The sequence below is a fragment of the Oreochromis niloticus genome, linkage group LG10 (assembly GCF_001858045.2).
Source record: "Oreochromis niloticus isolate F11D_XX linkage group LG10, O_niloticus_UMD_NMBU, whole genome shotgun sequence".
NCBI classification, from domain to species: Eukaryota; Metazoa; Chordata; class Actinopteri; order Cichliformes; family Cichlidae; genus Oreochromis; species Oreochromis niloticus.
Window position 1 is genome coordinate 13637452 of NC_031975.2, and position 23828 is coordinate 13661279.

The 23828-nt window shown below is 41.6% G+C and overlaps 5 protein-coding genes across 9 annotated transcripts; 3 read left to right on the forward strand and 2 right to left on the reverse strand.

The window, feature by feature from the left end:
- Positions 1-2: 2 nt before the first annotated feature.
- Positions 3-3128, forward strand: LOC100709337 (alpha-crystallin B chain). Of its 2 annotated transcripts, XM_005472175.2 has the most exons (4): positions 3-268; positions 1364-1525; positions 1763-1885; positions 1961-3128. In XM_005472175.2, the coding sequence occupies exons 2-4, from the start codon at positions 1412-1414 to the stop codon at positions 2150-2152; spliced, it is 429 nt and encodes a 142-aa protein (XP_005472232.1). In that variant the 5' UTR covers positions 3-268; positions 1364-1411; the 3' UTR covers positions 2153-3128. The 2 variants fall into 2 exon arrangements, with proteins under 2 accessions (XP_005472232.1, XP_003446802.1); XM_003446754.4 differs by lacking the exon at positions 3-268 and having other exon boundaries at positions 1143-1525.
- A 944-nt stretch (positions 3129-4072) lies between these two features.
- mia (MIA SH3 domain containing) lies at positions 4073-5764 on the reverse strand. The gene is made up of 4 exons (XM_003446827.3): positions 5223-5764; positions 5005-5138; positions 4734-4844; positions 4073-4651 (listed from the first exon to the last, which is right to left on the reverse strand). Exons 1-4 carry the CDS (start codon positions 5338-5340, stop codon positions 4628-4630), a joined length of 387 nt encoding a protein of 128 aa, XP_003446875.1. The 5' UTR covers positions 5341-5764; the 3' UTR covers positions 4073-4627.
- A 22-nt stretch (positions 5765-5786) lies between these two features.
- bicdl2 (BICD family like cargo adaptor 2) lies at positions 5787-13700 on the forward strand. Of its 2 annotated transcripts, XM_003446753.5 has the most exons (10): positions 5788-5930; positions 6559-7027; positions 8840-9055; positions 9185-9301; positions 9818-9964; positions 10123-10269; positions 11021-11095; positions 11461-11543; positions 11633-11747; positions 11850-13700. In XM_003446753.5, exons 2-10 carry the CDS (start codon positions 6788-6790, stop codon positions 12012-12014), a joined length of 1305 nt encoding a protein of 434 aa, XP_003446801.1. In that variant the 5' UTR covers positions 5788-5930; positions 6559-6787; the 3' UTR covers positions 12015-13700. The 2 variants fall into 2 exon arrangements, with proteins under 2 accessions (XP_019219714.1, XP_003446801.1); XM_019364169.2 differs by lacking the exon at positions 10123-10269 and having other exon boundaries at positions 5787-5930.
- si:dkey-71l1.1 (mitochondrial import receptor subunit TOM40B) lies at positions 13000-20078 on the reverse strand. 3 transcript variants are annotated; one of them, XM_005472182.4, is made up of 10 exons: positions 19948-20078; positions 18607-18806; positions 18172-18239; positions 17993-18085; positions 17776-17877; positions 17447-17552; positions 14806-14928; positions 14596-14672; positions 14415-14517; positions 13000-14323 (listed from the first exon to the last, which is right to left on the reverse strand). In XM_005472182.4, the coding sequence occupies exons 2-10, from the start codon at positions 18788-18790 to the stop codon at positions 14184-14186; spliced, it is 996 nt and encodes a 331-aa protein (XP_005472239.1). In that variant the 5' UTR covers positions 18791-18806; positions 19948-20078; the 3' UTR covers positions 13000-14183. The 3 variants fall into 3 exon arrangements, with proteins under 3 accessions (XP_005472239.1, XP_005472238.1, XP_005472237.1); XM_005472181.4 differs by lacking the exon at positions 19948-20078 and adding an exon at positions 19237-19390; XM_005472180.4 differs by lacking the exon at positions 19948-20078 and adding an exon at positions 19036-19196.
- On the forward strand, positions 19551-23746 carry fdxacb1 (ferredoxin-fold anticodon binding domain containing 1). Its single transcript, XM_003446752.5, has 5 exons — positions 19551-20132; positions 20257-20413; positions 21719-21922; positions 22034-22192; positions 22304-23746. The coding sequence occupies exons 1-5, from the start codon at positions 19955-19957 to the stop codon at positions 23523-23525; spliced, it is 1920 nt and encodes a 639-aa protein (XP_003446800.1). The 5' UTR covers positions 19551-19954; the 3' UTR covers positions 23526-23746.
- Positions 23747-23828: the final 82 nt, after the last annotated feature.

The following is a 23828-nucleotide window of genomic DNA, read 5'->3' on the forward strand; positions in this document are numbered from 1 at the left end:
TCACCATGGTAACAAGAGACGCTAATAGGGCCGACTTTGTGGATACCGTATTTCCTTTCTTTTTCTTTGTTTCTTTTCTTTTCGTTTGTTGGATTTAAGAATGAAAACTAGTTTCCCGTGTTTAGGGAAAACATATAGTTTGCGATAAAACACTCATTCAACAACGTTAACCACGTTTTGGAGAACCTTCCTGTAAGGCCTTAAGGGCAAGAAAAGAAAAACGTTTTCAGCACATATTTCTGCTGAGCTTTTGGACAGTTTTAAAAAGGTAACAGTTTAACAAAGACTGTAATTAAACATATAATGTCTTACACTTACAAAGCTTTCATTTATAATCAATAAAATGCAAATTCTTTAATTCACTGCAGTCAGGGATTTTACTGCTACCTGCCATGCTCATGCTTTAGTACCTTGGAGTGACTTTATTGCTTTCTTGCCTGAATTCATTTCGACCTGTCCATAAACCTAACATTTATATTGGGCAATTAAGCAGCTCACAATTTAATGATAGATAAAAACTCCAGCTTTGATTGGACTGGTCTTTGGCTCAGGTAGTCTGGCACAGTGCCTGGGCTTGGTCTGCAAAGCACTAAAACTAAAATTCATGGTGTGATGGTTTAAAAGCTTCCGATGAACCTCTATGCTTGCAGATATAATTTAATGCATATAGCCTTCAGTACTAAGATGAGTGGGAAGATGAAAGAAATTTATTGGCACAACCAACGCAAAGGACTTCATATTTTACATCTGAGCTCATAGCAAAATGATACGCACAGTGTCATCTAATGCTGGCCCTTACAAACTCATCAGTTTCCATTCAGTCACACATCCACTCCACACACAAACCTAAAGCTCCTGGCACTCAGAGCACAGCAGGCTAATGCTCTGGCAGCTATTCCTCAAACAAACCCTCACAAAAACACACACACGCACAGACACACACCAGACAGGAGCATTTCCTGGGGAATGAGCATGGAGGATGTCAGCAGTATTGCTAGCCAGTGTCACCTCATGTCCGAGAGAACAGGGACAGATAGGGGGTAACGGCGAGGGAGAGAACCAGTCTCAATCAGACAGATAAAACAATGGGAGTGATGGAGGGATAAACAGTTGACATCATTGTTCCAGAAAGATCAGGCTGTTGGCAGAGTCCACATGCAAGTGTGCATGGGAGGTCACGGAGGGGAGGGGGTGCAGAGGTGGTGAATAGAGGCAAAGTCTGGCTTGGATGGGAGGGAAAGACCTATAAATTCAGTGCAGGAGAGCACAGCAGCACCCATCTCAAACCAAATCAGACCTAGTCAGCCTGTCTCGTCATTTATTACAACCCTCTTGGAATCTCACCATGGATATCCCCATCCAGTATCCCTGGTACCGCCGGGCGTTCCCACATCGATTTCCTGACCTCTCCATGGCAGAACCTCTCACTGACTGGCCAATGATGTGGCCATTCTCCTGGTCCTTCCCCTGGATACGCCCTTTGTTTATGCGCTGGTTCAACTGGCCCGACAATGGACACAGCGAGGTAGAGTACAGTTCACCTGTGTAATTAAGATTATTACATTACATCATGGGAGTTACGCACAAATGTCAGTGTTTTATGGCCTTTCATTTGTGAGGTTTGGATTAATGATCATCAGAGTCAAAACCTCCACTGATATCACGAGTGTTTGTGTAATTTTCAGGTGCAAGTCCTTCATTAAACAAGGTTTTTATGGGTTTTTATCCCAGGCTGACTCACTGCTCTACTGTCTGTATTTAGATGCGCTTGGAAAAGGATCGCTATGTCATTTATGTGGATGTGAAGCATTTCTCCCCTGATGAGCTGTCTGTCAGCGTTAGTGATGATTTCGTCACAATACACGGCAAACATGAAGACAGACAGGTCAGAGGAGCAAATTTAGCACCAACAAATCAATTTAGCCACACTGTTCTGATGCACTGACTAATTCTGTTTCAGGATGACCACGGCTATGTGTCAAGAGCGTTTCTGAGGAAGTACAGGCTTCCTTCTGGTGTGACAGGTGCCGAGGTCACCTCCAGTCTGTCGTGTGATGGTGTACTGACAATCACAGCACCTCGGTCATCTCCTGGGCCAGAGCGCAATATTCCTATTTCCTGTGAAGATGGAACACAGAAACAGAAAATGTAGAGCAGAGCCTGACGCATCAGATGCTGCTTTACTATTAACCCTTTATATTGTCTGTTATGTTGGCAGTGCCGTACACATATAGAGTAGTCATACAGTTCTAGATGTCTAAAACTGCTGTCTAATAAACCAGTTCCTAACCCCTAACTCACTATTATTGTGTTGTCTCAGCAAAACTGTGGAGCTCGTGTAACAGCGTCTGTTTTTGACAGTACGGCTTTTATAGACACATCATGGTGAGTTCCAGGATATTGAGCTCCCAAGAGTTCATTTCCCTATCATAAACAAACAGATTAGGCTTCTACGCAAAATACAGTCGCACATGTAACAGTATTTCCACAGACAAATTCATAACCACCATCAGGCATTTAGAGAAACACAATGACTCTAGCAAGCTTTCACTTCAGTGGCAAATGTGCTAGTTAGTAATTGAACCCTGACAAGCTTGCAGCATCTACTGGTTCTGCAGAGAAATACTAATACTAATCAGTACTATCCACTAAAGGTGATAACACACTAACAAAAGATGTATTTTCAGCACACAGAGCAGAGTGAGCGGGTATTAGTAAGATGCCAAATGTCCTGTGTTTATTCTGTGGGAAGAGCATTGGTTTCTGCATGTGTGAGGAGGAGGTTTTCTGGAGGCACAGACAGCCCGTTTGTTTTTAGTAAAAAAATAAATAAATAAATAAACAGAAGAAGAAGAAAAAGCCACCAAAGGCCTCGGGACCAGGCGTGTTGAGAGAATGAGAGCGAATGAGCAAGAAGCAAAGTTGTGGACAAAGGAGAGAAACAGACAGGGCCCCTTTTTCACTGGGGAACATGACCTCTGAGCTGCTAAGGATAGTATGATTGTGAACGTACGTAAGCGCATTTATACTTGTAGATGCAAGAATTACAACTCTATTATATTTGTTAAGCCTTTTGGAATATTAACACTGACAACAGCAAGTAGAATAAATATGGAGATTCAAGTTCACAGGTCGGTTGTGTGTGTTTTTGAATCATTGTCAAGGTTTTCTTCTGTCTATTGTGTTGCTGTTCTCAAATGGACTTCAAATAACAATATACACTCACTGACCACTTAATAAGGTGTTCAGTAGCTCATTAACATCAATATTGATCAGCCAATCAAATGGCAAGAACTCGTGCTCATGGTCCAGATGATCTGCTGAAATTTCAGAGTAGGAATCAGAAGCAGATGAACTACAGCAGCAAAAAACCATACTAGGTCCTTCACCTGTCAATTACAATTCACATGGGCTTGACAAAATTGACAATAGTAAAAGAAGGGAAGCTAGGAGGAAAAATGTTGCCTGATCTGATGAGTCTTCTGTTGCCACTTTATTAGGTACACTGTATAAAGGCTTACCCCCAAAAATAGGATCAGAATTGGACATAAACAATGTGAAAGCATGGATTCATCCTCCCGTGTATCTGTTCAGGCTGGTGGTGGTGTAACAATTTGGGGGATGCTGTGGCACTCTTAGAACCAACCGAGCATCATTTAAATGCCACAGCCTTCTGACAGTGTACCCATCTTATGCTTCCAGCAGAATAACACACCGTGTGGCAAAACTTAAATAACCTAAAACCTGTTACCTGAACATAACAATGAGTTTGCTGTATTCAAATGGCTTCCACTGTCACCAGATCTCAATGCAGTGCAGCACATTTGGGATGTGGTGAAACTGGAGACTTACGTCATGAATGTGCAGCCAATATGCAGCAAGTGTTTGATGATATCATGTGAAAATCTTTGAAGAATGTTTTCAGTAACTAGTTGAACCTGTGCAATGCAACAATGCAGCAAAAGGTGTGGGTGGTTATGTACAGTGAATGTAGAGCTGCTGATTAATTTTTTCAGACACTTTATTAATATTGGGGAACTGGAGCTTTCAGGAATGAAGGTTTAGCATGGTCTCAAAAAAGCACCAGATAAATGCTTTGCAGCACGCTTTATTTATTAGACAATGCAAAAGTCACCTCTAATGAATTGAAATTTCTTACTTCATTGCTGCTTTTAAAACAGTTTTTACAATCTGACATTGCCTGTTGATAAGACACACAACGCTCACGATAAAGGAATAGCTTTAGCAGAGAAAAGGAGAGCACAACTCGTGTTTCTTTCATTTATAAGTGCATGATGGACAACTTTTATTATTATCTGCAAAACCTCAGATAAACAGGAGCATTACAGACAATGTACATAGGTCATCTGTCAAGAAAGCAAGGCTGCAGAACCGCTGCTGATGTCTAAGTAACATCCGCTATGTTTCCACGAGAACATCAAAAGACGGCAAGACAATCAATGGAGACGTCATGAAATAATAATAATACGTTTTCATAATAATACATGCACTCATTGCTGTGCAGAGTTTATGCATACTTCTATTGGCGCTCATGTTATTAGATGCATAAAAATAAGCTGTCAGCAGTGTGCATCATATCAAGTTAAGTTTCTTGGGAAGTGTATTATCAGTAACAGTAGAAGTCCCATTTCTGGAAAAAAGAAGATACACTGAATCAGGAGAAAGCACTAAATAATTCATATGCACATGTGCATGTGTGTGTGTTCACCTACAGTAGTTTTGACTTCAGTTGTGGCTGCCATGAGAGCATGTGTCTCCTCCACTACGCTGCTGGGGAAGTGGCCAATGCGAGCTTCCTGTTGTCCATAATAGGAGTCTTGTACCTAGGAAAAGATGACGCAGATAACATTTGTTTGATAACATTCAAAACTTTTTAATGTTTTGCTGCACATGGAAGCCCAAGCCTGTGACGTTTTCACAGTTTTATGGTTAGAGCCGTGCCCAGGCCATTTATAGCCACATAATTATGTCACTTTTACTCACGCTGCCAGCCCAGAAGAGATTCCCTCTGTCTTTTAGCATTGCATAAACATAGACAAGCTGCCCCTGCCTGATGGGGATGAACCTGCAGTCTCCAGGGTAGTAGTCCTGCAGTGCACGAGCTATCAAGATAGGATCTGCGCAGGGACAAATGTCATGAGCTATAATGTGATATGAATCTGAACCTTTTTTCAGAAGCAAAATAAACAGTTGATACTTACAGCTGCATTCAGAGTCAGCACAGAGTTTCTTGTCAGAGAGTTTAGGCATTTGCTTTCCAGCTTCAGAGGTTCCCAACACAAGGCACAGGGAAAGAGTAAACCACAGTTCGAAAGCCATGTCTATACGTCAGCGCACCTACTGATGGAAAAGCCTTTTTTCTCAGCTAGGAAGGTCCTGGTTTTCAGTCTCCTTGTAAGTCTGTTTGGCCACTCTTAAAATGAAGGTGCAGCAGAAGCAGTCCCCTTTTTCTTCTTCCCCCAACCCTTCCTCATAAATGAGCACACACAGAGCTCCTTTGAAATTCTTCAAGCAGGTAAACAGGATGGGGCAAAGGGGGTGGGGAGTAGACAGACCCCTGCTTGTGTCCTAGACTTTTCCAACTCTCATGCAATGCCCCCCACCCCCCCACAGTCACTCAAATACCAGTGAATTCCTCAGAATTAATCACTTCCTTGTTTAACTGCCTGATATCCAATCAGCAGCTATTAATTTCACCCGACTTTTCCAGTATTCCCTGTTCTGTCTCTCAGTGCATTCCTCTTCCTTTTTCCCTCGCTTCACCTTTGGAACTCAGTAGGTGGAGCCATGTGCTTTATTTACATAATGAATGTTTCCACTACCAAGGAAACCAGCTGAGCTTCTCTTGCGCAAACACTCCCAAACAGGAAGACTGTACCTGTTAGCCTGCGGTGGCAGAGAGCTGTCAGGTAAGACCTAACTTTTCATTTCTCAAAGTCTGGTGGAAAATAGGTTAACACGAATTCTGTCAACTGTCGTACTGGCAATAAAGTAGGACTGAGTTTATTACTTGTATTTTAAAGGACTTTAAAGAGCATGTCAGCACAGATTCATGATACCGATAGGTAATAACAGGTGAGAAGCAAATAGTGACGTCAGGCTGAAAGACAGACTTGATAGTTGAGGCTGGGGAGACTCCAGATACTGACACTGCTAAACTGTGACTGAAATTTCGCTTATACAGTCTAAATTTGAATAAAAATAATCTGTGAATTATTCATGATAGCAGTGAATGTTTAAACTAAAATATTTTTTTAAAGACTAAGCCTATGCTAATTGTTTACTGATAATTTGACCTAAACTACAACACTACAACACATTGTAGTGATCACAAGAAATAGCAGTTCACAGTGCCTCTGGAATTTAGGGAGGAGACAATGATAATAGTGCAGGTTGGTGTTTCGGTCAGAGCTACAAAAGCACCTGTCAGACAAAAGATCTCCTTTTAGGCCATGCTGGATTATATTACCAGAAAGCAGCTAGTGTGATATTCACACAAGGTTTTCTGTGTTATTAAATGTCTTTTCTTGCCCAAAGATGTGCCGGTAAAGACCAGAAGAGAAGAAGAAGTGAACAATATAAGCACTGGGACCACACACTGAAGCACAAGGAATACTGTGGATAACAAAAGTGGAACCCAAACACCTGTAGACCAAACCATCAGGAAACAGAGAGTCCTGACTCTCTATCCATTCTCTTCCACCCGTGGGAGACTGAATCACGACCGCAGTACCTGGGATAGTACTTTTTAACTGATCCTTCAGCTATGTTCAGCAAAAACAGTCTTCCCTCACCCAGCCTGGAGGACTCCTTCTTTCCTCTCTCTCCCTCCTCCTCGGTGTCTCTCTCCTTTGGTCGCCCCTCATCCACATCCTCCCCTGGAAGCACTGACAGTGGAGGAGGCATAGAGACTGACCTGATTCTAGCTGCGGAGCTGGGACGGGCTTTACTGGAGAAGAATGAGGAGCTGGCAGCCTCTCTGGAGCAGAGGGAAAGGGAGCTGGAGGTAAGATTAAAGCTACTGTTGTCCCTTAATCTCCCAAAAGGTCATATTTGATGAACACATTTTTACACAAAATGAAATGTTAAGTAAGATTAGCTAAAATTACAAGCAAATCGCTGCATGAAGGCAAAACTTTTGGATGTGGCCTGCAGTGCACAGTCATTCCGCCAGTGGGCAGAAGATTTGTCAGATTGCAAGGAGACAATGCAACCATAATAACCACCCCCGCTGGAGGAGAAAGAGCTATAAAAATGTATAACCGCAGACTGAAACTTAAAAAAAGCCTTTAGCTGGCTAATCACTTTAGTGTTCACTGTAGGAGATTATGTCTGGTTAGCTGTTAGGAAGCTAATGCTAACTTTGTGTCATAAAGCTGCCATAGTTCACTAAGGCACTTGCAAACATACCATTACTGACTGCTTTACAAAATAACTCAAGTTACACAGTGTGAAAATGCTATCAGAAATAGATATATAGATAGATTTTATCTATATATAAAGTATTTAAACCATTTGTTTTTTCTCTCTACAGAGATAACAATAAAATTAACATTAAATGTGGCATTACAAAGCAAATTCTATCATTCTAGTTCTAGTATGCAGTCTAATCATTAAAAATGGTCAAAGCATGTGACATCAGCTATTTTCCCCAGTTACCATATGTAATCATATGTTATACAGCCATAACAATCTTTTATGCTGGCTATGATAATGATCCATGATTACATGGCAGCCACCATGTCATGATTTCTTAATCCACTGTTATTCCAAATAGTGTTTCTGCAGCTGCATTAGAGGTGAGCCACTCAATTTAAATATCGTTAGTATCGATACCAAAGTCGCTACTGGTATCGGACTGATACTAGAGTGATAAGATCAATATTTTGTTTCTATCCTCTAAGTTCAGTACGTAGCCTTCTCAATTGGGTTAAACATATTGTTGGAAAATATACCCCAAACATGCACTATGAAAAATGGCTGGACCTTTTTGTGTTGACTGTAGTGTCTGTTTTATTTATAGCCTATAGCACATTCAAACTTTACAGCAAATTTACAGACAGGCTCAAAAAAAAAAGTTTTAAAATACATGCAAAGCTGAAAGGTGTGTTTTATTGTGTCAGCAAATAATTATGCAAAGTAAAAATCATAATGATTTAAGTGGTCATTAAAATGTGTTCAGGATTAAAGTATCATTATCAGTATCAACAATTCTGGCCTTTTATTCACTTGTTATCAGATGACACCAAAAATTTGCAGTATTTTGCACTACAGTGCAATGTATGGGACATAACACGGTGCTTCCAATTCCTGATAAGTATGCATTACTTAACCTGCATGCGCTCCAACTTAATGTGAGTTAAGTACATTTAACTTTAGCAGAAGTCATTTAAGTAGATCTTCACCATATATCACGTTCATATGGCTTTGTGTTAGTTATACTGTTTTTACAGGTTTTATTTATTTATTTAGTTGTTTGTGAAGTTTTTTTTAAGCCAGTGGATTTTATTAGATATTGCATATAAACTTAATATCTGTGAAATATTCTGCTGGTCTTTTATCGTTCCCTGTAGATAGAAATCTGCCCCCAGTACAGAGTCGACAAGCATAGAGAAATAAACAGAAAAGTATTTTTCATGAAATGCAATGTTAAATGTTCTTTGAATGCTTTTGATTACATGTAGCTTTTTTATTTTCCGAGTCTTCCTATTGAGCATGCTGGCTTGCTGTCACACTGCCATGTCCAGGAGTGGAGCCATCATTCATGTTATCGGGAAAGTCTGGTTATTGAAGCTGATTCATATGGTGTTTAATACAGGCTTTACAGCAGGAGAAGCACGTTCTTCAGAGGAAGCTGGAGATGAATGAACTGGCATTTGGACAGAGGGAGGCGGAGCTAACTGCTGATTTAACAACTCTGCGGGCTGAGGTGGAGAAACATCAGAGTCAAGGGCGTGACCGGCGAAAAGATGAAAGCGAGCAGATGACTCAGTTAGCCAACCATAACCAGAGACTGGTTGAGCAGCTGGCAGAGGTTTGTTTTAATGGATCAGTGAATCTCTGCACGTATGTTGCGTCACAGGAAAATGCAGACTAACGGGTTTAGATAGTCCCACCTTTATTATTCACACCTTTCTCACCTTCCTATTTCTCACACATCTAGGCTGTGACACTGGAGCATTCCTTGAGGACTGAACTGCGTACCATCAGAGAAGAAATGGAAGAATCATCTTTTAGCCGAAACATCAGCTTCACACAGTTAGAAAACATACAAGCAGAGGTATACCCATAAGTAAAACATTGCATACACAAAAGTTTTGGTTTTATTATGAACAGCACACCCAAAAAGCACAAAGATGTAGCAGCACATGAAAGTACAAAACCTGTTTTTTAGAGGAGAGTCTTAAGTTCTCAAAGAAAAGTCCCCAAACCACATCTTTTGTGAGTCAATTTTCATATAGCATAAGCTAAAATCAAATCTCATGTTCGGATAACTTGAGTCTGGCTTGAGACTAAATACCAACAAAAATAAGTAAAATTCTTAAAGGAGCTTTGACAAGTCTTCAGTCACAATAATTCATGTCATCATGAAGCATGAAAATCTGGTTACAAAATAATTCTGTAACAAGAAATAGTGGAAAATTCTTAAAATGTTCAGTTGAAGAGGATGCTGATTTTATAAACCTCTTAACAACCTCCAGGTGTGCAGGAAGTAGGCTTTGGGTTGACATCTGGGCTGACAATGCTAAAACAGCTTTTATATTGGTAGTTTATCCTTTTGATCCTTCTCATACAGAACAGAGTTTTGCAAGAGCGGCAGTCACACATGGAGACACAACTAAAAGCTTCAGAGGAAGACAACCAAAGACTTCGCATGGAGCGAGAGAGCTTGAGAGACAGACTGTCGGAAATGCAGATGAAACTCAAAGAGAAAGAAGCAGAGGTGAGCATTAAATTGGAGGCATATTTGGGATCAGCCGTGGTATTGACCGATGAAGCTCGAGTTAGTAATATCTGTTGCAGTAGGCATTCCTCATCATTAGCAGAGGTCACTAACAGGTTCTTGATCTCTGTGTGTGTGTGCATGTGCATGGTGTGTAGGTAGAGCAGGAGCAGGGAATGGTGTTTGAGTTGCGCACCTTGAATCGCTCTCTACAGCAAAAAGCTCTGAACCTGGATGATGACAGTATCCTGGACAGGACACAAGCAGAACCTTTGTCTCTGCTGAGTGAAATTCAGCAGTCACAGGTGCCCACAGAAACACACACACAGAGTAACTCCACAGTCTAAGTCAGTGTGTACCGATCCTGTGTGCCAAAGCTTGTCTGGATAATCCTTGTACTCATGTCTCCATGATCCATCCGATATTGATTTTTGTCTCTTGAGCACAGAGATTTCTCCAGATTTACTGAATCTTTTTTATTATGTACTGTAGCTGATGAGGTATTCAAAGGCTTTACTTTTTACATTGACAAACATCATTATGATCTTGTTCAGATTAGCTCCTGAAAAACGTCATCTCTCTTAAACATACTGACATACCCAGTCAGTATGTCTGTTACTGACTGGGTATGTTAGTAACAGACATACCCAGTCTGTTACTGAACTGTTGCCAGTTAACCCAATTACTGGCAAAATGTCCCATTTTAAAGATTAAAGATGTTTAATCTTAGTACATATTACTTTTTCAGCTGTCTGTTGTGAGCGTCCAAACGTCTTTGAGAAAACGCTGACATAAATTGGTACAGATCAGCTTATGTGTTCAGCATAAGTCACTGTGGTGATCTAGGCAGGTAAAAAAAGAGTCCTTTTCCAAACTGAAAAATCTCACTTTTTCAAATTTACCTTGCTAATACATTCATCTCACCCCATAGTGCACCAGTCTGCCAAAAAAAGCAACATCTTTGCAGGCCAAATTTGCATTAAAAGCACAAATGCCTAGTTAAGTGTTGGACCCCTCTGACTTTTTGTGATGTGGTGTATATCTCTCCTGTTACAGGCTAAAGAGGCTCTTCTAGCTCACTCCACAGTGCTGCAAGCGAGAGATGAAGAAATACAGGCACTGAAAGAAGAGGTCAGTGGAACTGTATGCTGTATATACTGTCCTTACCGCTGCAGGAATAGAAAAAGACGTATTTGCTGATTTGTCTAGCAAAAACAGACAATATAGGAAGCTCCAATTTAAGTCACAGAATTACATTTTTAAATAATGTGCTGTAGGATCAGTATGTTTAAGTCTGGATTAATTTAATCAACATGTGTTATTTAAAGATTTGAGGCTAACTGTGCGATATTATGTAGCCTGTGTGCAGATTTTAAATGTTTCCCTCTGCTCAGCTTTTATCTGTGCACGACTTTATAATATTATTTTGGAGGCCAATCATGCTCTAATATGCAATGTTATAATCAGTGTGACTGATGTATTTACACTCTTTGCAGCTTGAAGGTCAGAGAGAAGAACTCGAGTCTCTGAGGGAGGAAATTCAGCTGTGCGGCCGCAGTTCAGGAAAGCCAAGCTACAGGTAATGCTATGCTAAACCGCTGATTAGTTTAATTTCCCTCAATTTTATTTAAACCTGTGGATAAATATGTTTTTTAAATTTCCATTTAGGTCCTTAGAAAGTGAACTGGTCACGGTGCGTCAAGAGAAAGAATCACTAACTCAGCAGCTTCTCAACACCATCAAGCAGAAGGTGGAGATGTCTCAAGAGCTGGAGGCCTGGCAGGTTTGTGTAGCGGGATACAAAACTACAGATAGTCTCTTTTGGGAAAATGGACTTTAAAAAATTATTATACTTTTGTAATCTGAACCTTTGCTCTTGCTGCAGGAGGACATGCGGGTGGTGATAAATCAACAGGTTCAGCAAAGGGAGGAGGAGAGGAAGAAAGAGAGCGAGCGAGAAAAAGGTGCTACGGGACTCCAAAGGAGCAAGTCTTTGAGAATGAAGGGAGAAGGAGCGAGAGGATTCCTCTCTTTTTTCAAGGATATATAAGAGCAAGAAGACTCCCAGGTTTAAATGGACAGTATCAGCATTTATCTTTGCCACTCTGTCTTTTGTGGCCAGATAATGGACACTAATGCCATATTAGCAACAAGTGACTTGTTTACATACCTATATTTGTATATATGTATATACAATGTATTATTAATTTCATACTTTATATTAAAAAAAAAGTCTCAACTGAGTTTTGGATATGTTATAATCTGTTCTTGCATTATTTAAGTCACTTCTAGTTCTTTAAAGGCAAAAGTTTACAAGAATTTTAAAGGGAGCATGCAAATACGAGAAATAAGAGATTAAAAAGGACCTATCATTTTCAGGTCTTATCCTTTACTATGTTACACATTATTCAGTTCAAAAACAATCCTGTTTTTTTATCTCACACACATTAGACCTCAGTGCAATCTCACAACACACCCTCTCCTTTAAATCCACTTTCTTACGACTAGCTGCCCCTGACAAACAGAAAGTGGGATTTCTGTGTTATCAGCAAGAGCTATGCGCCTTACATAAGCATATTAAAAGGTATTCACTCTCACAGCCATCATCCAAAATCAAACACAGAAAAAAATGTCCAAAATGTAGCGTCTTATTGAGGTCTGAGGTCTGGGGTTCCACCTATCTTTGCGCAGATTTCAGTATTTGAAACTTTGGCCTTGTTTAAAAGGGGCATCCACCACTAAAACAGTATATCAGGGAAAATCATCACAACTTAATGGAAGTTAATGGGAAGGAATATTTGCATGTGGATCCGAGAGTGGAAAATGTTCCGTTTAAGCAAATTCTTAATGAATGTGCAATCTTGGTCTCTAATGATTTAAGCGAAAATTATCTGGCTTTCGTGTTTGTGTCTTGCTGAGCTATGAATAAGCAACAGGACGTAAAAAGGTACCTTGGTGCTGAGTTTAGGTTCAGACTTACTGTAGGTAGGTAACTGTCTGCTGAAATGCATGACATACAGTCAAAAGAAACAATGACAGAAATAACATCTTTAATAAATTAAGTTCAAAAAGATAGCCATCCCTTCCATTTCTCTCCATGCTGACATTATATAATGAATAAACCATATATATGCAACATTTCCCAGTTGAAGAGGACTGGAAATGCTCAAACGCAGTACGAGTAGTGCAGGTTGCATACAGTCAGTGTTACCAAATGCCTTCATCTATACAGTATACATACAGCGCAGTCCTCAATCAGCAGACTTAGTGCATAGCCTCTTTCTCAACCCTCAGAACCTTAAATTACTATATACAGTATGAAGCAGCACCTTTCTCTGTGTGGATTGCACACTATAATATGCCGGCACAAAAAAAAAGAAGATCTGTACCCAATCAAACAAACATTCACCTACTCATGCATATTTTTTAAGGTTCTTACTGACGATGAGCCGACCCATTTACTCATACTCAGATTCAGCATTTGCTGGCATTTGGAATGATCCTCTAAGCGTTTGCTTGTGTGCAGATTAGCCCACACAGACTGTCTTTTTATGAGTAAGCGCTGAAGTTTTTCAGTTTTATGCTTTCTCTGTTTGTGTCGTGGTTAGAGAGCACCAAATGATTGTACATTCAAGCTAAAATTTAATGTTTTGGCAGGTGAGTTGATGAGCTTTGTTTTTAATTGATACTGGCGCTGATGTAAACCAATCACTACCTGTTAGATGGGCAAACACATCTTTTGTAAGCATCTTGTGGAAATAGTCTATTAAAAATGTAGCTGATGGGCAAAAACATTAAAAAAAAAAGCCTATTGTTCTTTAATACAGTGTACTTACATTAGATTTGTTTAGGACTACCCATAATATAAAATCTTTATTTTAACTTTACAGTACTGTATGCCTTTTATCCTTTTGGTTCAGTGTCCAGGAGTGGATGCACAGTTTGGGTTTAGGGAGACTGGAACATTTGTGTAGCCACATACTGTATGTGGAGCCCCTGGAGGTGCTCATCCACTCCTCTCAGTGCAATCCTCCTGTTGTCCCTCAGTCAGACAAACATCGCCTCCACTTAGAGAGGTAGGTGACTTAAAGAAACAGGAAGTGTTTTGGTGAGGCTGAAAAAGTCTCGGAAGGTCACGTTGTTAATGAAGCCTCTGAAACGTGCCTCTGGACGGATATCCAGGCAGCGGAGTGTAATTCCAGCGGGGGTTAGCTGATGATTAACCCACATTGATGCCTAGACCCACTTGCAGTTTATCGCCTTTATGATTTACAAAGGCACCCATAATCAGTGTGGCGGGGAGAGGAGTCAGGCGCTTCTCCAACACACCTCCTATTATGCACCGGCTGTTTATCATACCTGGATACACACAAAGAAACAAAAGACTCATGCATTGTGCTTTCATAATAGTTAACATCGTCCATGACTCAAGTTACATCAGGAAATTTACCTCGAAAGACCATATTAGCCTCTGGGAGCTCCATCTGATACCCAAAGGATGTTGTGGTCTCCTGTGTCCTGGTACTGGCTTCAAACTCCACCCCTACTTGTATCTGCAAAGCACAAACATACATTAATGATATGCCACTAAGGTAAGTGGTGTTTACGCATATGGGTGGCATTGGCTGTACCTGTTTGTTGGCTCTGTGATAATAGCTTGCATGGGCACCTCCTTTGCCAGCATTCAATGTTGCCACCCAGTTTGGTCCTGCATGGAGAGACAGAACACCCACCCACCACCCCCACTGTGGCTAAATCAAAGCTCAACAAAGGAGAGATGATACCAGCTCTGTTAAAATATGATACGTGAGGCAGATTCATGAGTAAAAACAACATCTCACTTGAGTACTGTCCAGCCAGAGTAAGGATGCCTCCTTCTTCTGCTCGTCCCCGATGGTAGACCAGCTCTCCTCCTAACACCAGCCCAGAAGAAACGCTCTGCAGGAAATGCGCCACCAGGATAACTGTCCAGGAAAAACACACAGCAAGATAACAGAAAAATCATCAAGGGGCACGTCAGTGAAAAATACCAGAAAAAGTGTTAAATTATTTTCTTCTCATGTTGCGGGATAACAAAGAAAAGCCAACATCCACCCATCCATCTATTTCCTGCCGCTCTTTCAGGTCCATGTGCAGCTTTCTAAGTAGAGATGCTCAGACCTGCTTCTCCACACCACTTCCTCCACCTCTTATGTGGAGACACTAAAGTGTTCCCAAGCAAGCTGGGACTCCAGCATGTCCTGGCTCTGCCCTGGGGCCTCTTTCCAATAGGACATGTCTGCAACACCTCACCTAGGAGGTGCCCTGGAGGCATCCTTGTCAGATGCCTGAACCATGCTAATTGGCTCTTTTTAATGTGGAGGAGTAACTGCCCTCCTGAATGACTAAGCTTCTCAGGGTGAATCGAGAAGCTGTTTGGAGGAAATACGTCCACTGCTCCACTCTTCCTTTAGTCACCTATGACAGCTTCACTTTCATGCTCATGTCTCTCTTTTCCACAACACACTGGAGTAGCATTCACATCACTGCAGCCTCCAAGCCAAGTTGTTTATCAATTTGTCACTCCACTCTCCTCTCACTCGTGAAGGGGATGCCGAGATACTTAAACCCCTCCACTTGGGGCAACGACTCATTCCCAACTCAAAGTGGTCACACCTCTGTTTTCTGGCTGAGAACCATGGCCTCAGAGCTAATTCTCATCCAACCACTTCACACTCAGCTGCAAACTGCCCAAGGACAAGCTGGAGGCCACCGCCTGAAACCAACAACATCATCTGCAAAGCAGAGATAAACCTCTGAGACCTGCCAACCCCCAATCTTCCACCCCATGGCTGCTCATAGAAATTCTGTCCATAAAACTTATAAAAAGAATCAGTAACAGTCAGTCTTGGCAGACACCCACTGGGAATGAGTCTCACTTATTGCCAGCAATCCAGACTAAGCTCTCACTACAAATGTACAGGAACTGGGGCGGCCTGTGACCAGAAGTGCAGTGTTTTTTGCTTAAGTAATGGAGCAGACTGGTCATGCACACATCCATGTGCATGCACACGGCAAGTGCGGCAAGTTTACATTAATAAAGTATAACTGAGCAAAAGTGATAAAATGTCAGACTGAATTTAGGAACATAAAGTCATCTGTCTGACCATGTTCATCAGTTCCTTTAGCTCTCGCCTCCTGGGATGTGTTTTCTCTTTTTCTTTTTCATTCTTAACCTGTGGGACTGTGCTCTATCTAACTTTGATGCCATGTCTCTCCCTTATTTATTCTCTGGTGAATTTGAATTCTTCTGCTTTTCACAGAGTTACCGTCAGAGTTACAAACGTATCTGACAGCTCAGGCGGAGTGCCGGATTCAAATATTCCACCGTGTAAACACAGCTGACCCGTCTATGTATTGAAGTTAGAATATAACAATGCCAACTGCCATTGTTTATTTATTTTTTCCTGCACGCCATGTAATACTACAATATTATTAAAGTCAGTATTATATACTGAAAAATTCAGACATTAATCTAAGACACTGCTGATCTTTGAATCCTATTATTGGTAGCCATTTTCAACTACATTTTCAAACACTACATCCAGATGAACTGAATCAGCTTTTTGGGGTTTCCTTACCTGGATGATTGGGCATGCATCAAGACATATTAACGGTAGCATTTTGTCAGACAATATTACATCTGACAGAAGAAGAAAAAACACACTACATGAAACACACAACACACTCATTGGACCATTTTGCATATTTTGATGAAAAATGTTGAACACTGCAAATCCATCGGCTCACTTTAAAAAGTATCTCTAATGGCAGCATGGATGTTGTATTGTGACTCCCAGCGGGCTCTGGAAGGAGATCTAAATACATATTTAATGAAGGTAACGGCACAAATAACTGTGTCCATGGACCAGATTTCCTAACACTGCATTACAACAAAGCCCTCTTTTAGGGTTAAGAAACTACTGTCAGGATATAATGAAAGTAGCCACAGTGTCAGTTTTGTAGCTGAAAGGTGGGGACACAGCAGGTAACTTGGTGGCTGATCTTATGGCAAATGTATTTTAGAAATTGCAACACAAAATGCTGGGAAAATATTTAAACAAATCAAGCAAATTCTAGCAGCAGTTTCTAACAGACCAGTTCACCCTTGTAGAAAAGCATATTCCTTCTTCTTCAACCTCCTCTCAATCATCTAAACTGCCCTCCCTCAACAGGTGTGCTCATTTTTCAGACATTAATTAGTGCTGGTAATTATAGAAAAGCTCTAACTGACTCTGTATATAAATTAGCTCTCTGGGACCCTGGCAAGGACCTTTACAGGTAGGGTGAGGGCTATGATCCCCCTGAAGCTGAAACACACCCTCTGCCAGGTCCACATTAGAAAGAGGGGAACTATCACTGCAGTGTAGAGGCACCCAACTTTCCATACATCAGACCCTGATGGTTAATCCTCTGCTCATTTTTCCACCTGCCATTTCTCACCTGACTCTCTGAGGATGTCTGGGTTGGCCACCGTCACAGCAGCGGTGAAGTCATTGCCTCTGTACTCAGTTTCAAATTGCCACGTTACAAACTGGGACTGCTGGGTCTAAAACACATTGAGCAGTTCAAAAAATGTTACTCTACAGATAAAGTTTATAACAGAAAACAGAACAGGTATCCTTTCATGGAGGATTATACATTACAAACAGAGAAAGTAAAGACAAATATTCTGAAGAAAGATGTGAAAGGTGTCAAGATTTGTAATAGCTGTAGGAGGGAACTGAATGAATGAATGCCATGTTTACAGACGTCAGATGTTATGATCTCACCTGAAACACTGTTCTGGCTCGCACGCGCTCAGTGAGATGCAGCAGAGCGTGGGCGTTCAGACTACCTGAGGAGTCCATCTCCCCGATCAACGCTGGAGCATCCTGAGATATGACAAAGGAACAGAATGCGAGTTGTGAACACAAAAAGGCAGCAGCTCCCTCGCTGTTATCATTAAAAATTTTTATGAAGATAGCTTTGTGATGACTCATGCCTGACCTTGTCTTTGCTATAGTCATCACTCTGCAAGTGCTCTACGTGAAATCGATAATACGACGGACTTACAGCGCTGAGGTGGAGCGTATGGCTGACCTGGAAGCATTCTTTGGTTAATAATTATTGCCTTTAAATGCTACAAACTGTTTGCATCTAAATTTAAGTGAATGGAAACAAATCACCTTAAAGAAGCTGCTCAGGGTTTTATTCAGTATCATCTTAACGCCCTCAATCTGTTGAGGAAACACGTCTGAAGAGGAAAAAAACAATCATGTCAAGAAACATTTAGATAATAGAATTTGTATTTCTGTAGCTGTTCACAGCTAGGAACAGGATTTAGAAACATGAGGACTGCTTTGTTTAGCCTCAAAGCATTATGAGTAGCTAGAAGCACACATTATACAGGGAAACGTGGAGTTTTATCTATGGTTTTATCTAGTTTATTTAAAAATAACTTTAAAATAATTTGCTGCTTTAGAAGTGCTATAGAAGTAAAACTGAAATTGACATTTAACCTTACAGGAAAACAGTTGCAACTTTAATGAAAGAAGCGTCTTTTTTGCCCCACTTTAAGCATGGTGAGCACTCCTCACTTCTCCTGTGTTAACCAGTGATACCTTTGCAGCTCCTGTGCAACGAGTGAAAGCTGCCTGGGTTGGGAAGGCGGCCATCCCTCCTCTCCCAGCGCGGTGGACTATCCCAGTGAGCAGGGTGTGCGTCCCAGCGGGAAGGAGGTGGGTCTGTGGAGAAAGGCCAGTTCTGATGGCCCGGACTGGAAGACAAAGCCAGAACGCTGCCCATGTGGGTGCAACACTCCCTACAAGACACAAAGACAAGATTTATTACCCATACCTGCTAAAAAAGAAAAACTCTGTTGTGCAAGGATAGAACAGGGGAAGACGATTAACCAGTTTTTAAATGCATTTATAGGGGAAAAAGATGATGTTTATTATTTTTATTTAGTCAGCTTTGTTTTTTTTTTTGTTTTTTAGAAAACCTCAATATCAGAATTACAAATTGCATCAAAATTAACAGCATAAACCTACATTTTAAATGTATGAGAGCTTTGTATTGTTATGTCTCATTATATTGGTTTCAAGCTTTTTAAAACCAGGTCTGCATGGCTCTGCACGTCATGCATGGTGTTCTGAGGTTTATATGAGCAGGTGCCGCAGATCCGTCGGCTAGTATGACCTTAGCATCGGTAAAAACAGACATGTATGTGTGCTAACTGTTCTACTACCTACTTCCGATTTGATCGAAAGACCTTAAAATCCCGAGCGGAATTGAGAACCGCACATCAGGAAAACTGTCAGGCGGATTTTCCCTTAATTTCTTTACAAACACCAACTTGAGATACGAAGCCAGCTGATGCTGGGCTTCACTGATGCTGCAAATAGCTGCCTCGTGTGCCACCCCACAAATGCATCCCTCTGAAACCACGGCGGGAACCCTGCGGATTTGAAAACTGCACACTTTTACACCTTAATGTATAAAACTGGCACTTCTGTGGCTACGTTATTAAAATTGCAGCTATTGACTATTGGCTTCCGTTCAGCCAATTATTATTATTGTATTATTTTGATGTTTTGAGGCCCCGGGAGGGGAGCCTTTTGTTTCTAGTCGGACTATTTTATCTGCGACGCCGCTTCTAACGCAAGCTGCTACAGGTGAGCTCGGCTTTCACGTACTGCGGAGCTCGAGTTGGAGAAGGTCATCAGCTTTTATTCTCCAACAGCAGCGGTACTAACAGCGTCTCGCTCGCTCGAGCCTGTCTCAGGCAATAAAAACAAACAAAAAACTTAAACATGGTTCCACAACCACAATATTGACCCGTGAAGAAGACTGAAGGTGGCCGCTGGCACCCGCACACGCGGCTCATCCCTTTCAGGGACAGATTTTGGGGACAACTTTTCACAGAGCTGAGTTTTTGGGAAACAGCTTTGTTTGCGCTTTACCCTGGATATGTCTCCTTCGCGGGCAGTATTAATGGTGGGAGAAGGGAACTTCTCCTTTTCCGCCTCTGCCTGTCAGTTGTACTCCGGATCAGAGACCAGCGTAACGGCCACTTGCCTGCAGCATCAGGAGGAGGCACTGCGGCACGAAGGCGCAGCTGATAACATCCAGACCATCAAGGACTCTGGTACGGCTTTTTACCAGCTGTAATAACTGCTGCTATTTTGAGTTTTATGGAGTTGTGCCCCCCCTTCTTCTTCTTCTTCTTCTTTTTTTTTGCATACTATCTTTAACACTGTTTGTTCTTTCAGGAGGGACTGTGCTGTTTGAGGTGGATTGCACAAAGCTGGGGGAATGCGCCTCTCTGCAAAGCCATCTGTTTGACCGTGTGGTGTTCAACTTCCCTCACTGTGGGCGAAAGAGTGGGGTTAAAAAGAACAGAGAACTTCTCAGAAACTTCTTCCTCAGGTATGACTGCATCATGCCATGATCACAACATCCACTCATACATCACTTGCATTCATTTCTATCTATGTAAGAAGCCTAAATGAGGCCGTTGATGCCTCAAGCTCATCATTATTGGGGCTTAAAAGATTGTATGTGTTTTTCAGTTTGTTTTTATAATAGTTTATATCCCTTTTTATGTTACATGTACTGGAATAATTACAGTTTATTGCCTCAATATAATTAATATCATCACTTAATCTTGCTTCTTGTGCCTACCTAAGGTGTTTTAGGCAACTAATGACCAGGTTATGAAAGCTTCTACAGGATGCCCAGACCGTTCTAGCTGTTATTTGATCGAATAGTTGCTGATTTAAATAAAAATGTAAACAGTTTTAATGGCACAATGAACGGAGAGAACCTGAAATAATAAAGCTTGTTTCTCTGTGGTAAGGCCTTGTTACCTTGGGGAAAAGGGCAGATTTATTGAGAAAATAGCTTTTTACCCTCACTGTCACTATCTAAAGGTCAGTTTTCTTTCTGGTTTTCTGATTTCTGCGGGAGTCTCAGCAGGAGGTGCACCGGCCTGTCAGGAGACTGGGAGTTTCGCACTTCATTAAATGTTTTTTTTCTGGCTTGGCACTGTGATCCCAAAATGATATCATCATTTAATCTTGTTTCTTGTGCCTACTGCAACATGTTTTTAAATTAAAAATTGGAACTGTTCATATCAGACAGTGAATGGTCGTGCTTGGAATTCTTTTTATTTATTTAGTATAATTCTGCAGAAAGCCTAAAATAATAAAGCCTGTGGTGACAGGTTAATTTATCTTGCTACCTTGAAAAAAAGGCAGATTTATTGAGAAAACTGCCTTTCCCTAATTGTCAGTATCAAAATCTGATTATCTGCTATCAGATTTTCTTATCTGGTTCCTGCGGGAGTCTCACTAGGACCACTGAAGCGTGCCAGCCCGTGAGGTCGCTGGGTGTCTAGCACTTTATTAAAGTTTTTTATTGCTTACTTGTTTCTTTTGATCTCTAATAAATAAATAGGAAATAAACTTTTTCTTTCTTGGGATCACTAAATAACAAAACCCACTATCATGAGAAATCGAGCTGTGTTATGGCAGGGTAACTGAATAAATGAACTTATCATTATAAGAGCATTAAAAAATAAATGCAGCCAGTCTCAGATTTGACTGTGAAGATTTAAAATGATCATATTTGTTATCTTTGCTTCTTTGGTTATTAGAAAATAATCATTTATGTACGTGTCATACATGTATTGACATTTTAAAATGAGAATTTGTTGTTCTTCTGTTCTTCCAGTTGCGTTCAAGTGTTGGCTGAAGGTGGGGAGGTTCATGTCTCCTTGTGCAACGGACAAGGAGGGACACCAGCGGACCAGCCGAAGCGAGAGTGGCACAACAGCTGGCAGGCGGTTGCCATGGCAGCGGAGGCAGATCTAATTCTGAGTGCCATCCACCGTTTTGAAAGTGATAAGCACCAGAGCTACAAGTGCACTGGATACAGGTAAGGAGTAAAGGTGAGTCTATGTATAGAAGCAACCCAGCTGTATCTCTTTGTGTGTTTTCCTTGTATGTTTGCATGCCTGGCACTAATGATGATATTGCTGCTGGACAGGAGCCAGGATAAAGGCTTCCATGTGGAGAAAGCTTTGGTCCACGTGTTTACTCGCAGCCTCCCCTACACCCCTGCTCATTTGCTGAAGATGGAGGAGGTTGTTGAAGGAGAGAAAGTCCAGTACGAAATACCAGCAGAGCTCAGTGATTACATATTCAGGTACAGTAACACAGTGGCTACCCAGGTGTTTGCACCACCACCAACACACACACACACACACACACACACACACACACATAAATCACATTACAACCTCTTTTCTTTCATCAGGAGATTTCTCTGCTCACATTCTGTCCACCCTGTCAAGTTGGTACAAGATTTTCTTCTCGAAGGTCTGGCGAAGAAATGGCCAGTCTCCATGATGACAGAGACCATCCCCTTCCTCCTCACAGCAAAACAGCTGCAGACACACTGCTGTGGCATCGATAGCGCACAATGCTACTGGATCCACCTGCTTCAGAAAGACCTCACCTCTGACACTGATACCTCTGCAGACAAAGAAAATGATCCGAGACCCACAGAAACTCTGCTGCCAGCATGTCTTACCTCAGGTAAAGGAGATAGAGTGAGAATCAAAGGAGTTGAGAGCTTCAGGTCAGCATGCTCTCTTGACATTGATCCTGAAGGGGAAAGTGGTATGCACATGCTACGTCCATCATTGCTCCCTCAGATGGAAGAACTTCTAGCTAAAAAAGAGGCGATAATTAACGCCGATCGTCATGGTGACTGTGAGGGGAGTGATGAAAGTGAAGGAAATAAGAAGGATGAGGCCTGTGGGAGCTGTAATGGTGTTACCAGCTTGTTATATGGAATTAGTGGTGTGGTTTTCAGAAATGTACCCATCGGCCTCTGGGCTATGCCTGCCTTTCACGAGCTTCTCATCCAAGGTGTTTTTCCTTCAGAAAGTGAGCCGGGTAAATTGCTCGGAGAAAAGCTGGAAACGCTACTTGCTCCTTTTGGCGTCTCCATAGTAACAGAACAGGGAGGTCTGCGTCTGAAGGCGCAGCCAGTGGGTTTGGTTGGTAAGGTGTTTGCAAGCGATGTAAGTGACAACAACAATCATGTCCGCATCACCGCGTCCCTAAATTTGGACCTACTCGCCGTGCTCCTGTTCTCGCTCCCTGACTGGAGGCTGCTTTGGTCACATGACCCACGTTTCTTAAAACAATTTTCATCCCACCCATCGCCGGGAACTCCGTTTCATCCTTTTTGCCTGTATCCCGAACCTTTCACCTTTGACATCAGCTTCTGGACTGGGCCTACGTGGGAGGAGAAGAATTTCCACGCGGTGGTCCGAGAGGCTAGTTGTGGGACCGTGGAGCAAGTTAAACTCATTGACAGGTTCTCACATCCTGACCTGAGCCAGACCAGTTATTGCTACAGACTCATCTACCACTCACACACGCATGCTCTGTCACACACACGAGCACTCCAGTTTCACAAACACTTGGAGACTCTACTTTCCTCTCGATTACAAGTCACCATCAGGTAGCCATCACTTGAAACTCAGAGAGGAACGGCGATTTACACTCTTACCTTTAAGAGGCATTATCTGTTTATATCTGTATAGAAAATGATAAATGTGTAATCTGCAGCTAAACCGTGTTTACAGTTGTTGAGGTGTTGTTTGCTCTACTGTGTCTACATTGTGATTGGAATTCTGTGTATATGTTTGTGCTTCAAGGAAACAATAAATCTGTTATTTAATGTAAATTTGTGGCCTCAGGAGTTGCTGTAAAAGAGTAAAAGACACATGTGGTGCACCACATGGCAACATCGTGACACTGACATAAAG